Here is a 16,624-nt window from a genome sequence, read left to right as displayed (position 1 = left end):
TACTCAGATTGTGGGGAAAAAACCATGCAAACCCCAAAATTCAGCCTTGTTCAGTTTCTACAAGAAAGGATGAAGCTTGCATTTCCTGTCAAGTTATGCTTTCCTAATCTCTGCTATGAAACAAGCATATTTTTTCCTTGAAAACACACCAAGTCTTATGTAGCACAAACTTTGCTTCAAAAACATCTGCAGCAACTACCTAGAGTTTTCCATTATTATGCAAGATTTCTGAGCTGCTTTATGCGATAGGTAAAAGACAGTAACATAAACGCTACCATCTTTTCTCAGCTAATACTCCCACAATAAAATGCACCAAACTGACACATTAAGGAAGCAGAGTCACGCAAAAGAAGTTAAAGAACGTGTAGCTCTTCCAAAAAGGAGGATTCCTAAATTTAGTGGGTTACGGAAATAATCTCTGTCAGTCTAGACTGATTGAAAGTCTCCTCATCAGATGCTCTTTTCCATGTTACACTTCCTACATCTGAATGATATTTCCATCAAGCTGTATTTTATTAACTGACAGATATTATATTGAGCAAATATAACCAACAGCCAGTGAAAATCACTTACCAGGGGCACAGTCCTTGCAGCATTTTTCACCAAAAAGATGCTGGTGTTCTTTGCATTTCAGTTCCAAGCAGTGGCTGATAGCGACGGCCAGCAGCAAGAACCAAACAGTAGAAAAACGGGAGTAAAAACCTACAGCTACCATAATGCAGCCCTATTGCCCCAGCTAAATTCTGATAGCTGCAAACTCTTGGAGACGTGATTCTAAACTGCTGGTGCTCAGAACAAGTTCATACGTCAGTTGCTGGGAAATTCCCGGCTTGTGTTCCACGCCCCCATCCTTTTTCCCACCCCCCACTCCCCCACCTATTTTTGGCAATTCACAACTAAAATATTTATAGGCAAAAAGACAAGATGGTGAATAGCATTTGGAAAGGATTTCTAGTCGTAGCTTTAAAACAGAGAGCCTCAAGCAAGGTACATACCTCTCTACGTAGAATTAAAGCACAGGCCTTGAATGCCAGCAGGACTAAAGAGATGATCCTTGTGACTGTAAAGAGGAGTACTAAAACAATACAGAGGTAATGTCTGAAAACCTTCATAGATGAAAGCCATAGGTAAAATGAAACAGAGCCCACATGGGCTTCCTCCTTAAAAGGCAAAGCACAGATTTGCTCCCCTTGCTCTCACAGCTAATGGCAGACCCATGACTTTCACTGCTGCATAAAAACCAACACTGTTAACATGTTTCTCTTCTCAGGAAGAGTGTGGAATCACAGATTGTCAGTCATCTTGATACTGCCCTCAGAGCTAGCAAAAGCTACAGAGAAGAAGCATTTACAGTCTCCATTTCAACTCAGTATCAGACTCCCTGCATTGCCACTATAGAAAAGGAAGCTCCGACTCCAAAACAGAGACTTCGTGTTTCCCCCACTATTTCCTCCCATGGAATAAAAGCTTCCAGCAGAGGTGTGCTCTATGACAGCAAAGGGTGCCATACTCACATACCAACTACTTCTGATGTCTGTTTTGTTCCACAGAAGCATGTTAACTCTGGAATCCAAACCCCAGAAGGCTTCTCTATCCAGCTTGCGAGCCAGCAATAGGCCAGCAAGAAAGGAGGCTGAAGAGCACACTGGCAATGCAGTCCTGCCCTCACCTACCACAAGCACGTGGAGAAAGTAATGATCGCACTAGGAACCAGGGGGGTTATCTTTCCAGGCTCACTATTGTAATTCTACTCACTTGATCTTATCGATCTCGGATCTGAATTTTAGGTCTTCTAGTTCTAAGAGACTTGAGCAACTTCTATGCAAAGGCCCAAGTTAACAAGACATCCTACAGTGATCAAAGATGTTTTACTTATATTAGTTAAACACAGCCAGACCCATTCTTCCCACTGCAGTATCACACTCAATGCCATTTAAGTGGGTTTATACCTCATTACTCAAATCATTCCCTCAGCAATATTTAACCAATTTCCTCCCCCAACTCTCTTTCATACTTTACCTAGTGAATAATTACTGACTTATTGAATAAGAACCTGAAAACGCAAACTCCTATGATGTTCACAAACAAGGTTAAAAACCTGCTGTATACATTTAAACTGAAACCTCCCAAAACTAGAGCAGTGAAGATGAAGCATTGATATTCTTGTTAAAGATACTTAAGTACAAATTAAATGCTCATTTCATAAAAGCAGTTGGCTACATTCCATCTTGAGAATTCAACCTCTATGTATGGCATCATTAAGTGTTACCAAGCTTGATATTGCCAGATTCCTTCAAGTGGCCATAATAAGCAAGTAAATAAAACAGGGAAAGAACACAGTGATTATCCCACAGCACTTCACATCTAGCATACTCCTTGGCTGGATTTTCACCAAAGCAAATTAACCTCTCCCAAATGCTGCCTGGCATTCCCATGGCGATCATGTCTACCACAGGCCTCTCTCAAAGAGCCTTGATGCAGCTACTCTGGTTGTAGTAGGAGAAAAGAGCTTCATAGTAGTGACTTGAGCCATGCTGTAGGTCAGAAATAAGACCCTTCTCTACTTTTATTGAACATATGTGTATAATTTTTGACTATAGATACTTATTCTAGCTATTCTATACAAGCTTTTGAATTCTGGAAAGATGAAACATGTCCATGAGATCACAGCACTCACATACCAAGACCTGTTAACAGTAGGCAGATTATCTTTCTTTATGTACGCAAGCAAAGAACATCAAACTCAAAACTAGACCTTCATAAAAGGCTTTAAAGAGAAAGCCACTGGATTCCTGAGGGATTATAAGCAAGTAAGGGTGCTCCTATGGGGAAGGACCCACCAGAATCTGAGAAAGATTGAGAGCATATAAAATACTTGAAGGATTTTTTAAAAATAAGTCTATAGACAAACTGGAATAGTTTGAATTTCTAAGACAGGAATAAATCTCATGTACCTCCAAATCTCAGCATGCAGTCCATTTATCCTTAGAGCTGTTAGTAAAGAGGTGATCCTGATTTCTGGCAGAGAAAAACAAAACACATTAAGGTGCAGAACTCCATGCATACATTAAAAATGGGGGGGGAAAAAAAAAGGGGGGGGGGGGGCTGGCAGCTCTTCCTCAAGTTTCAGATTTATCAGCTGCAACACTACACACCTCAGTATTTTTGCTAAGTACTATGTTACCTTGTATTTTCCAAGGGATTCCATGCTCACATTATCAGAAGATTAAAACTTAAGACGGTGTATGTATAATCTTTGTCTCTACTGACAGATAAAGTTCCAAATTTCATCCTCGTATTTCAGCTGCAAACTGGAACTTGCTTTCTGAGCAGCAAGTGTGACAAGACAGAATTTGTACACCCAGATGGTATCTAAATAATGGAATTGTACAACCAACCAGAGTATAACACAAAGATGCAGCCCAGACATTTATACAGTTATCAACCAATATTGCTAAAAACAACCACTGCAAAACTACCTTCGCATGTTTTCAGTTTGTTTAGTTCAAAGTGCAGGTCACTGCTTATTTTAATTAAGGCTTCATAAATAAAAGCAAAGCAAAAAGTAGGCCTTTTGCCAGTCAATCTAAACCAGCCCTCTCTATGACTTGTGTTAAACCCCACGTTTTTAGGCACGGGATTGTCTATATGAAAATCTCACCAACCTGCAATCGAGTGCACGTGGAGCACTGGTAAGGGGGTGGAAGGGAGCAGAGGCTGACTTACATGGCAGATGCTCTGAACTCATTTTAAGATGAGGTTATGAGCTGAAGTTATCCCATTTATCCCTCCCTTACAGTTCTTTCAAAAGTCTTATTTTGTACTCTGGAGAATTCCAGTTTTTCCTATTCACTGACAAACCTAAACCCAGCAACGTTTCCAAAGCACGGAGAAAAGTATTTAATGAGAAAAAGATATAAGTATATAAAAAGACTCTGATACAAGCCGTTTAACAAAAATAACCAAAAAATCCAATAAAAAAAAAAAGAGAGGGAATAGTGAAACAGAAACAGACAGCAATACTTATATTTACATTATATTAAGAGAATAAATTTAATCAAATATAACATCTCACTCGGATTTTCAGGCAACCCTTCTGAAAGAGGGGTTGTTACAGTAAAGATGGAACCAGAGTAAAAATACATTTTCTATTTTAGACAGTAGTGGACATGACCCTTGTGTTGCAAGATGCTTTCAGAGATTACCCAAAACAGACTGATTAAAAAGCTTCCCAAGTGCTGACTGTACATTGCTCTGGTGGGAGCAGTTCAAAACAAGGCCTGTATTTCTGCCAGCTTCATCATTCGTGAGTTCAACGGCATCATTCATCTGCACAGAGGCAAGTAAGTTTACTAGGTTTAACAATGAATTTTAGTTAAGTAGTAACCATCCACTCTGGGGAATCCCATCGGTCTCTCCAACATATTTAAGTCCACAAAGAAACCTTCCCCATTGCTTCATTTTAGAAGGAAATCCGATTTTTAAAGACATAAGCCATCTCCAGCCTCTCACGTTCCCAGTGTAGTCACAAACACAAAACCTGTCACACTATAACCAGTTTTCTTTTTCAACCAGATGCTGAAGAGCTTCTCTGCAACATTTAAAACAAGTTCTTCCCCACAGCTCCTAGAAACAGTTTAGCAATGGAGGGAGAACTTATTAAATATTAAGTATTAAACCCTCAACAATACATAAGTAGGTTGAGACACACTGAGAAAAATCCTAGCTCATCTGGCTACGCATGGATACTCTCATGAGGTCAGAACACACGTATCTGAACCACGGTCGCCTTTACCAAAGCCAACATCTCTCAGTGTCACTTGTGATTTCCATGGATCAGCAGCTAAGAGGGCAACAAGAAGAGTTAAATATTTAAGAAGCCTCCACCAGACATGATTAACCAAAAGCAGCTGAATCTTCAGCTGGATTTACTGTACAAACCAGGGCGAACTCATGTAGTCCAGGACCTGACCCATCATTTATGGACAGGTTTTCTTCCCTCATACTGAAGGCAACAGCGCTGTAGATCTTATGTATGGACGGACTACGTTTTAGTCTAGGACAACACACTGTAGGCATATAACACAGATAGCAGCAAAGTAACTTTCTGTCTGTTTGGGAGTTGGATTTTTTTTTTCTTTTTTCCTGTTGTTTTATATTTTTGAAAGCAAGAAAGTGCTCCAGAGCTCTGGAAAAGCGAGCGGGATCAGAACTCCTCATGGACGTTACGTGCATAGTCCATAAGCTTGCTGCCTGTGAAGTATTCGCTGTATTTCAGGATCTCTTCCAGCTCTAAGTGATGGTTTTGATTTTCATCTGCTACTGCTATCATTTGCTTTGCTTCATTTAGGGCGTTGTATTCATTCATAGGATCCATATATTCCTAAAACAATTAAGAAAATGATTGTTAGTGACTAAGCACACATGTCTACGCATTGGAATGAAGAACCTTGGCTCTATGTAAACTTTAGCAATTATGAGACCAACATAAGCCATCCCAAAGTGAACATAAGTCATGGAAAATAGTGGTAGCTCAGCTTTTTAACAGGCTTACATCTATTCTCTTTGCTATTTTTCTATTCATTGCTCCCTTGGCTGTTCTAACAGAAATCCAGATTTTCTCAGCTTATGTCACTGTCTACAACAAAAATAACTTTGCCGTATCGGTTGCAAACTGAACTCACTATCAAATGTGGTGGGGTTTTGTGAAGAAATACCTATTCAGAATGAAAAATATGGATCTGCAGGACCAAATTTTCTTGTTTCTGGACATAATCTTTGTAGAACAATGTTGGATTTAGAACTTTTTTGTTTCATTTTAAAACCCTAGGCAGGCATTCTGAGGTCAGAAGACTCAGAAACAAAGCATCTTGCTCCTATACCTAACCTGAAACAGACGAATAGTTTTCAAGCAGTGCACTTTAGCTCATGATGTAAAAGACTCAAGATCTTCAGTTCTTCCCAGATGTGACATATATATGTGTGTGCCTATGTGTGCACACACATACAAAGACTTAACAGATAAAATGGCTATTTTGAGAAGAAAATTATCCATTAAAAGGTTATTAACATTGTCTATGTCACAAAATAACTGTTCATCCATACTATCACTATGTTCATACCCACATTATTTGCATCCTGAGGTTATGACCTTCAGCATTCACCCTGTCTCAGGGAGAATATCAACATTTGAGAGGTTCTCCTTTTGCCTGCCTACACTGCAGTTTGAATACTGCTAGTCAAAGTATATTCCTGCATCTAGAAAGGGAAACAAGCGAGAAATAAGCCACGAGCCTCTTCCGCTGGCCAAAAAACTGCCACAACTACAGGGTGAAAAGTATTTTGTGTTGTTTGGTAGACCCTTCTGCAGGCAGAATTAATAGAAGAAAGCCTGACTTCTGCAAGCCACAGTCCAGAAAGGCCATAAACCAGAATTCACACTTGAAAAGAATAATTTGGGTTTTAAAAAAAGAAAAACCTTCTGAAAGAGATCTCTGCTACTGTCTAGGCTCCTGGGCCCCAAGGTTTGTTGGTCATTGGGGCTTTTTCTGGTTTATTTTGGGGCTGGTTTTTTTTAATTAATACATAGGTTGACAGTTACTCCTTTTGCAACTGAAAGTATGACTCACTGTCCCATTAATCAGAGCACCTAATGAAGGCTGTGACTTGCTTTCATGTGCTCCATACCCATACAAGTGTCTCTGTGACAAAAAAAAACCCTAAAAGCATACCTGTGAATAACAGTTATGGTAGGAAAACTCCCTCTCTGCTTTAATAAAAAGTGTAACAACACCATCTGCAAGTACTATAGGACAATACTGTAATCCAAAGTAGTAGCAGACACACACACTGTATTGTTAATTCAAGTATTTTTGGACTTCATATTCTCTAAAGCAATTTCAACCCTGTATTTAAAACCCTGCTATAGGTTTTAAAAGCACTAGAACTGAAGACTTACCTCCAGCTCTTCCATCGTGACAATACCATCATGGTTAGCATCAATGACCTCCTCAAATTCCTTCCTCCTGTCTTTTACCCAGTCATCATCTATATCTTGAGCTTGCTGGTTCTCTACAGTACCAACGGGCAAGGAAATGAACTCTGAAAGGGTCAGTTTCTTATCTCCATCTTGATCTACAACAGAAATACAGAGTAACTGAAAAGTATCTGCTGAATGCCCATTAAAATGAGAAATTCCTTCCTGTCAGAGATGCCACTGGTACAGTCTGGCTGGTTCCAGCAGTCCACAGTCCTGGTAGTAGCAGAGAATAGTTACCATTTATAGCTTTGGTTAGCCAAACCCTCTGTATTATGGTACACACACAATGCTTTAGAAGGCTAAAAACCATACACTTATCAATGTATGAATCAAAGAGTTTTTCTGGACCTGAATAACACACCAGGCAGCCACCTTCTTTTTTAATCTACAATCTACTGCAACAGATATTTATTGCAGCTTACCCAGTCTCCCCTTGTATTAACAGTCACATAAACCACCCCTCACAAAAGACTGTACTGGAGTTGTTTTGGCTGTGTGGGTCACATACGTATCACTGGAAACCCATCATATTTATGAAGCTAACAATCAGCAAAGTCATCGTTCTCTTCTTGTTTACTCCAGGTGTTCCAGCAGTTTTAAATATGTACCACTAGTGACTCAACAGAAAAGAAAGTGTGCAAATACTTACGAGTTTTAGAAAAAAGTATTATTTTCTGAAGAGCCTTAATCATTAATTTCCACTTGCAGGACTGTACATCCCAATTCTCACTCAGTTGCTGGGCTGGGGAAATACAAAGCAGTAACTGCCTTCCTCACGGATGGACTCATATCAATGTATTTTGTAGTATTTTATTATTCATAAAACCTTTGCTACTGTTACTACAGTGACCCTTCAATGCAGCAGCACTTCAGTGTGGCATAGTGTCAGCTGTTCTTCTTTGGATGAAGTACTCAGTTTACCTTTCTAATATACAATGAACATTGTGCTGTTCTTTAACATCCACAGTCTAGTCTTGAGATGCATGGACAGCTCCACAGAGATGCCAGCATTTGTGCTAACAGTTCGGTTTTCTTAGTGACCACATTACAAAATGTGTAGAACAGAGCAAACTAGATATGCTAAAATTTCAGACAGATCCATGACAGTGCAATGACCTAACACCTACCCAATAAAATGGTTTGCATATAAAACAACTCCCAAAAAGATGTTTTAAAGTGGCATACCCAAATCTCGGATGATTTCTTTCACCATGAACTTCAGCATTCCCCTGCTGTGCTCTGGATGAAGAAACGACAAGAACTCTTCTTCATTCAACAACAGATCAGGAGGTGGATTGTCAGCTTGGTACCACCGATCCTTCAGGTTATCTAAAACTTCCTGTGCTAGAAACGTAAGAAGACAAAGCTATCGTGTTTAATCTACTTCTTAAAATTCTTAAGTTCTTAAAATACCCCTTCCCTTGACACTCAATTGTTTAAGCAAGGATGACCTATGGACTGTTGTTTTACAGTTCAACTCCCAGAGAAAGCAGGTGCTGAGGGGAAACAAAATGCAATTACTTTAGTCTAGTTTGTGCTGAAACACCAGGAAAGGTCCTTTAACCAAACAACCAAACTGAAATTAGGAGAGGAAAATAAAGATTTAGCTACACTTCTATCAAACCTCAGCACATCAAGTGAAAAGTATGGTCCTACCAGTACTGTTAGCTGGTTCTGGTAGGAAGTATGAATAATCCAACTTTGTTCAGTACTTGTTCTCCTTTCTTATTTTCCTATTTTGAAGCCCATTACCAAGAGAAATCTTTCACTTGCCTAAATACCAACAGTACCTTTCTTCTGAACAAAACATCTTTGTTTTCTGTATTATGTACACCTAATGGTCCTGAACATAACCAAACAGGAAAAGAACACCTGTGCAGAGTATTCTTTTTCTGGTGTAGGCATTTTCTAAATGACACAGTGGAAAAAATACTGCCTGTAACACACATCTGCAAAATACTTAGTGGTTTTTGTATACACAAAGCTGAAGCAATTGCTGTTCACAAGTCTTAAAAACACTCTGAAAGACTACAGTTTTCATACAAACTCTTTTTAGGACTTTAATAAACCGTCTGAAATAGCTCCTGCATGCTTTTGGTTGCTGAGTTACAATACTAATTGCAATAACACAGTTGTAATGAAAAGTTAAGTCCTCAGTGAATGTTTTCTTGTGAAGAGAAAAGAAAACCTTCAGAGTTTCTTAATATGAAACTTATGGCAAGTTTATAAAAGGCAAGTTTTAGTTACATCAAGGACACAGAATAAACAAACCACTTGCTTACGGTCTCCCAGTGTAGCCAATCCCAAACGTTAGACATCACAAGTCAGTCTCTCCCTTTGCCTTCCTTTCCTACTTAGCCTTAAATGAAACTCAACTGTCAGTCACCATTAAAACCTTTATTTAACCCTAACTTACATAAAGTTGTGTCCCTAGTTTTGCCCTAGCATCCAAACTGTAGCATGCTTCTATGCAGGACTCGGAAAATACCTTAAGATCCACAAGCTGTTCTTTTTTATTATATAGACCAAAACAAGAGTACTTTTACACTGCACTAGAGTATGAAAATAAGTTGTGCCTATCCTCCTCAGGAAGCAGTAGATAACTAGTGTAACTTTCCCAGACAAGGCTTGCTACCTAAATAGAAAAATGATTATGTACCTATTTCCCTTATTCAGCAAATGGTTTATCTGATGAGCATTCCTGTAAACTGTAGTTAACCACACTGCCATAGAACACGCTGCACAGGTGTTTTCCCTGCCAGAAAACTCAAAGGCCCATTTGCATTTTAGTTGCTTTTTGATAAATGGAAAATATAACATAACCCATTTTAAAATGACTAATTCCTGCAAGGAAAGGCTGAGGCTTCGTGCTTTACTTAACAGTAAGTTTAAACCCTTTTAGATGGGGGGAGCAGGGAGATTACTCTCTTGTTGCCATGTTTACACCAAGCCAGATTCAAATGAAAGTTTCAAATGTAATAAGGAAGAAATGATCAATGTCACTAACCTAACCAATCTCTCTTTGAAAGAGAACTCAGATGAAATAACTATTACGTAACCTTCAGCTATTCCACTGTGCTTTGCAGTGCCTAAGCCTGCACCTATTTAAACACAACACTGGTAGCACATACACCCCTCCTCAATTTTAGAACAAGATTTGTGTATAGCAGCTCCCTTTCATTTGGATCAAGAGGGGACCTGGTTCCTCCATTACCAGTGTAATGGTCCACAGACAACACAGGTCTGACAAATTTCAGCAGACTGTTAAACATAACTGACTGAAAACTATTCAAATAGGCAATAACAAATAGGCAATCAAATTTTTTAGTGTTAAATACGTAGATCAAGTGTGGGGAAGGCAGACTTGAGTTGGAAAGAAATTTAGTATTTCTCTGTAATGATTTACAGAGTCTGTATTTGTGTAGAAGCAGAATAATGAAACATTCATCTCATATTAAGAACAGCTTTGACATTCAGGTTTTAGGAATGTAAAAGAAAAACACACACCAATGGTCTGCACTTACTTTCTTCATCTATTTTCAACTCTTCATTGTTTCTGATCTTCTCTGCAATCTCTTTTTCATTAAAGCCTTTACTTGCCAAAAATTTAATTTTATATTCATCCCAGGACACATGGCCTGTAAGAAAGAGCCGTATCTCAGACATATCACATGCTTGATGAAAAACTTCTGGTCTCATTACTTAAAATAGTAGGTGCTAAAATCTTTGGTTCAGCTCTATTACCAACACACTAAGCTTTATGAATGGCAATACAAAAACTATCACCTGATTTACTTTTATGTTTCTTTAGACCACAGAGGCCTTGGGGAAGTAACCCACTTTTGTCACCGTCCTCACCCCATCCCTGGCAGAGCCACAGTTTCCTATGACCACAAGTGAAATAACACAACGGTCAACACACAACTACCACTCTGACTGGAGCACGTTACTTCTTTGCTCTGTTGTCTTCTGTAGGGATCAAACCCCACGATTACACACAGACCAAAAGAACCTGCATTTTGTCACAGCACGTTTGAAGAGCAGGTTTAGCTACTAGCAACAGACTCAAGATACCATCATGAGATGGAGGGAATCGTTCATCTTACCATCGCCATCAGGGTCCACAGCTCGGAAGTGCATTTTATTCTCTTCCACAGCTTCCTGGAAGTGTTCATCTGTCTTTTCCATGATCCAGCGCTGCATCTCTTTTGCACCTATCTTTTTATCATTATTTATATCCACCCTATGGATGATGAGCAAACAAGATTTAGATTTGGGGATTGAGAAGGGGCAGAGATGTAATACATTTTTAGATTGTAACTTAATTACTTTATTCAACAGTAACATAGGTTGCTACAGAAAAGAGTGTATTTATAACCCCCTCTGAGACAGTTGTACATTATTTGAACTACAGAGTAAACAAGTAACAAGTTAGCCCTTTATTTCATAATTAAACTTAAGTAACTACAACACCTAGGTTACTACTCAGTGGAAAACATTCAGCCATACTTCACTTTGCTGTAAGTTAACTCATTTCAATATTAGGTTGTTGAGTAACTTTTAAAGTTCAGGAAACCAGAAATACATCAAAATTATTTCTTATTAGTTCAGAATTGCCGAGTGGTGCAGACTGTCGCAACTGAAACATGTCTTCTCTAACATTATATCAATTTATCTTTCCAAGCCCTTTTTACCTTAATCTTCCAAGAGCTGCCTCCCTGTGTCTGCCTAAATGACAAGTGCCATGACCATTAAAAACAAGCAAAATAGTGCTTTTGCCAAGAAAAGGGTGGACCAGATGATCCTTGAGGTCCCTTCCAACCTGGTATTGTGAGTCTACAAAATATAATGTGAAGAACCTTGGTGCAAGGACTTTCAAACTGGTTAATACTTTGAGCTACAGAATTAAACTTTTTCTACCTGACTAAATTATCAGTAAACATCCAACCTGACCACCCATTTTTCTCCTTAATGGACTAGCCAAACCACTTTATTGTATTCAGATGCACTGCCACACCAGCAATTCCATTCATGCTTATTTCATTAAAAAGAAGATAAAAATTACAGTTGAATACCAAATACAAAAACATAACATGCCACTTTAAGGGAGGTTTTTTTGAGCATATCATGAAGTATTTATTCAAAAACCAATACATTATTTAAAATCAAAAAGCCATCACTAACATTTAGGAGGCAAGATTCTATTTAAAGAATATCAAAGCCACTCTTGTTCAATTAAAACAACAAACCACCATAGACACACACAGAGAGAAGAGCGGAAAAAAAAGACAAACACAACAAACACCCCCAGCTTAACTCTGGCTTTCTTATCTGTTTGTATCACTGTCTTAGCAGTCCTGAAGTGTTATCATTGAAATTCAAGTTATTAAATGTGATTTGCCTTTAAATGTCAACTAAATGTTAAAAGCTTAAGCCAAACAACCACCCTAATCTTCTACAACACTTAGCTGTATGAATAAATGCAGTATGAGTGGGTTTAAATCTTGTGTCACATCTTCCCTCATACATATGCACAGGCTCAGTATTAGCAACTTTTCAGTATCAGTGACAAGACCTGTAAAAGGGACACATTCCACTCACACCACCCTGCACTTACAGGTGAATAAATGTGGGGTGTGATATGGAACAGGTACCATCAAAAATGAGCAGGGAAAACAAAGCATTTCCCCCTGCCCCCAATTTAACATTCTAGTTTCCTTAGATCAAAGCTATCAAGCTTACTACTTCCAAGCTGTCCTTTCCACATAAATGACATTGTAACTAGGGACAAAGGTAAGAAACATCCCATTTATTGGTCTTCTAGCTCATGAAAGTACACTTTTTTTCTGCTACCACAGGGCACAAGAAGTCTCCAGTGACTCAGATTTTCATGAACTAAAAGGCATTCACTGTACAAGGGGAGCTGAAATCCTTTTGGTGGCCAGGAACACCACTTCTGCTTTCAAGAAGAATATGTATGACTGCATGAAATATAAGATATGGTCCTGTTGTGAGTTTACCATCTAAGGCAATAAAAACAAAAGACTGGCCATGCTTCCTCATCTCGTTCAGAACAGGCTACTGAAAACGTTTCCACTAATAATGACCAGCTTAGATAATTACATGTGGCTGAACAACCTCAGACTGGAAAGTCACAGAAAACTGTTCACACTGTGATGGGAAATCAGTTTTCTAAGGCAGATAGGCCTGAGCACACAAAGGATGTGAGTAAGGAGTGGTACATTCTAATGTGCTCCTCAAAGTAAATGCCAAAGAACAAGTGCTGGCAAGAAAGAATTTAAGTTCAAGAAAACAAGAGGAATCCAAGCAATGATTGGATAACTTCGCTCAAACCTTCCTTGTGTTTAGAAACCTGGTGATGATTTTTCAACCTTCATGATATACCAGCTCAAACAAAACCCCAAAACGATCACTGCTCTTGTTCTACAAGCACAGTTTTCTGATGGAGAGTGCTGCCCACTCAGGTTTTCAGATTCGCATTTTCATGTTCTTAACTGACAACACTGTAATGCTGCCCAAGGTATTGGAGGGAGCAGGAAGGCAGTGTTCTTACCTAAAGGATTAAAGACAGCAGTTTCCTTGAGTATCTAATGCATATCACTTTAGAATTGGTTGTTTCATCCAAATAATGAAAAGCAGATCCAGAACATTGTTTTTAATAACAGAATCCAAATCAAAGTTCTACTTTAGATGTGTGCAAAATTTATTAGATGTATATTTAAATGCACAGGTTAGGAAAACACAAATCAGGATGCACACATTACTTAAAACCTTCCAATGGCATAGAGCATGAACAGGCTTTTAACTGAGTAACACAAATCTGTAATCTAAACCAAAGATACCAGAACAAGAATACTTAAAATGTTGCCTCTCCTCATTCTTTATTCTACCTGCTATTGTCCAACAGTGGCTGTCATTACCAGCACCTACCCACCCCAGGTGGAATGCATACCAGCAGAAATAAATGCTGTGGTAGGCTCTAAGACAAACAGAAGTTAAGAAAGGGGACATGGGTATTACCAAAACCACTCCCTGCTTGCAGTCTGAACACAAACTGGAGTCTAACAGAGCTACACTTACAAACATAAGGAGATTCAAAAGGAGTTCTGCTTTAGGAAAGACTAAGTTCATGACTTTTAAAACAAGGGGAAGAAAACTAACCAAAAACCCTCTGTACATGGTAGTAGTTAGAAGAAGGTATATTTAAGCCTGTGTCCTGATGAATGAGCATCAGGGTAAGGCACTCAGCTAATACAAAGCTTTTCATTTTCAAATCACCATTAGGACTGCTGCTCAGCAGCTGAAAACATCAGGAAAATGCAACTGTTAGATGGATATTCAACTTTCAAACTCACAGAGGTAACTCTATCATCACAAACACACCCTGGCAGAAAGCACACACCTTACAGCCTTCTTCAATTTATCAGTTTTGTTCAGTAAATGCAATTTAATTTACAAGATAACTGACCCTCAGAAGCACCAAACTGAAGCCTAGTCCCAATGCCACTGATCTAGCAAAATCAGCATCACCATAAACACACCTGATTGCCTTCAATATCCTTCCTCCTTCCCTGCCATCAACACCCACCTGCACAAGCTAAACTACACCATACAGCAACAAAATCGAAAACCTATAGATTCCAGGATAAACTATATCAATGAAGACAAATTTAGACTTACTAGCTTTTCACAGAAGTTCATGCTATTTCTCTTTTCAGCCTTTAAGAGTATGTCTAGAAAGCAAGTGAATTCCTCAGAATGCTCTTCTACCTTTCTAATCTGATCATTTGATGGAATGTAACTGTAAGAATCTGAGCGAAGCTGATCTTGAATCCAATTGCTTTTAAGCTGCTTAAGTCTCTTTCGTAACAAAGAGGCAGAAATGGAGTTTGCAGTTTGTGAATGACAATCACTAACCACCCACTGAGTGTTTCCAGTAACCATACAGCAATAAAGAGCACAATCTGACATGTGGATATATCCCACCAATGAAGCGAGTGGTCTGAAGAGCAGACACAGTAATAAAGGATTCTGCTCTACATGAGAAAGGCACTCTGGTTTGCCTGGCTTATTTAGCTCCTTTACTCAGGAGAACACCAACGTTATTACTGATCTTTTTGCCCCTGTTAATGAAAAGTTTGCAGAAAAAAAAGCTTTCTTAAGCCTTCTCATTTGATCTCAAGTATAAGGGCACCCCCACACCATCATAAGCATTAAAAGCACCAATGTAATTTAAACTGTTCTAATAAAATTAATCCTCCATTGCAAAAAGGCAAATAAAGCAAATTCTGCCACCTATTGTCTAAAGTATGCACTGACTTTGATTTCCATTTCCATTACGTTTAGTGACCTCTAAGCATCTGACAGCTTATCAGCTGACACAAACCTTAACTAGCACAAGAACTGCTTTATAAAAGAAAATATGCTTTAATGTTTAGAAGTAAATATTTTTACACCAAGTAAAGAGATAGAAGAAGGTGTTGAAAAGGCTACAAAAGAAAAATTTGATCTTTCTATTCTCATGTTTCATTCTCTTTTTCTGAATCCTAAAGAACTAAATATTAACAACATTTAATACAGAAAGCACCACATCGATTTCTCAACTCTTGGTATGTGCAGTTAGGCACAATTATTTTTAACCCTCATGTACTTCATTCAAACACTGACATTTTAGACACTCAGCATCTACTACCAAGTTTTATGAGCAGAAAGTAACTTTTAGTTTATTTGCCACACTTTCACCCATATGTCAGTATGTTTTATCATAAATTTTACTAGGCCACAGCACCAGTCCATGCTTGCTCCTGAGGATGGTTTATACAGATACGTTAATACTTCAATAACAAGAACATAGTGCCTATAAGCATGATGCTTTCCCCTTGTCATCACAGGTTTTGAATACTAACAAAAACTTGCAAATTTTGCTTGAAATCAGAGAAAGAAGCTGCACTGTTCATGGCAACGTACATAAACTTACTTGGAAAAGATGACCATGAGCTTCTTCCTGTTTTTTCTGGGTTCTGAATCTTCCTCAAACTCTTCCATCTCTTTTCCCAGGAAAACCTCTTGATGAAATTCCTTGTTAAGATGTCCATCCATCTCCATTTTGACCCCGTTCAAGTGATCTGGGGGCAGGATCTCGTTCTCATCTTTACTGTCAGCTGGCTTTTCTTTGAGGGCCGAATTATTTGCAGGCCTCGCATAAACATCCATCAGAAGAAATACAAACAGAAGAGACAAATACAGAGATCCCAAACTGCAGAGAAAGGCCTGTCTTGACATCATGTTTTTTTCCTTTTTATTCAGAGTATTGGCTGGTTAAATTTCTGTGAATGGACTAAATGATCTATAAACAAAAAGGAAAAACACACAGATTAAACTCTAGAACATCATGTCACTAATAAAACTTCTAAAATACAGAACCTACACACACACGTTTGCTGTGAAAGAATTGCAAAGTAAATAATAAATAAGCAACAAGAGATTAACTGTGCTAGTTTTCAGCCGGCACAATTGTAACCTCTGTCAGAGGACTACAAGAAAGCTGGAGAGGGACTTTTGACA

At 38.6% G+C, this 16,624-nt stretch overlaps 1 protein-coding gene across 1 annotated transcript; it reads right to left on the bottom strand.

Annotated features, from left to right (window-relative positions):
* Positions 1 to 4,920: 4,920 nt before the first annotated feature.
* SDF4 (stromal cell derived factor 4) lies at positions 4,921 to 16,345 on the bottom strand. Its single transcript, XM_010012525.1, has 6 exons — positions 16,038 to 16,345; positions 11,146 to 11,282; positions 10,564 to 10,677; positions 8,225 to 8,383; positions 6,959 to 7,134; positions 4,921 to 5,383 (listed from the first exon to the last, which is right to left on the bottom strand). Exons 1-6 carry the CDS (start codon positions 16,343 to 16,345, stop codon positions 5,207 to 5,209), a joined length of 1,071 nt encoding a protein of 356 aa, XP_010010827.1. The 3' UTR covers positions 4,921 to 5,206.
* Between the last annotated feature and the right edge of the window lie 279 nt (positions 16,346 to 16,624).

Source organism: Nestor notabilis, unplaced genomic scaffold (genome assembly GCF_000696875.1).
Source record: "Nestor notabilis isolate BGI_N333 unplaced genomic scaffold, ASM69687v1 scaffold10334, whole genome shotgun sequence".
Classification (NCBI taxonomy): Eukaryota; Metazoa; Chordata; class Aves; order Psittaciformes; family Psittacidae; genus Nestor; species Nestor notabilis.
Note: the sequence above shows the minus strand (reverse complement) of the source record. Positions and strands in the feature narration are given on the sequence as shown.

Excerpts from the sequence above, each read along its gene's own strand:
- SDF4 (XM_010012525.1), bottom strand. The coding sequence starts at position 16,345 with ATGATGTCAAGACAGGCCTTTCTCTGCAGTTTGGGATCTCTGTATTTG. Across the intron at positions 7,135-8,224 it reads AGAAATCATCCGAGATTTGG|ATCAAGATGGAGATAAGAAA; the intron begins GTATGCCACTTT and ends TTTCTGTTGTAG. Across the intron at positions 5,384-6,958 it reads TCACGATGGAAGAGCTGGAG|GAATATATGGATCCTATGAA; the intron begins GTAAGTCTTCAG and ends TAATTGTTTTAG.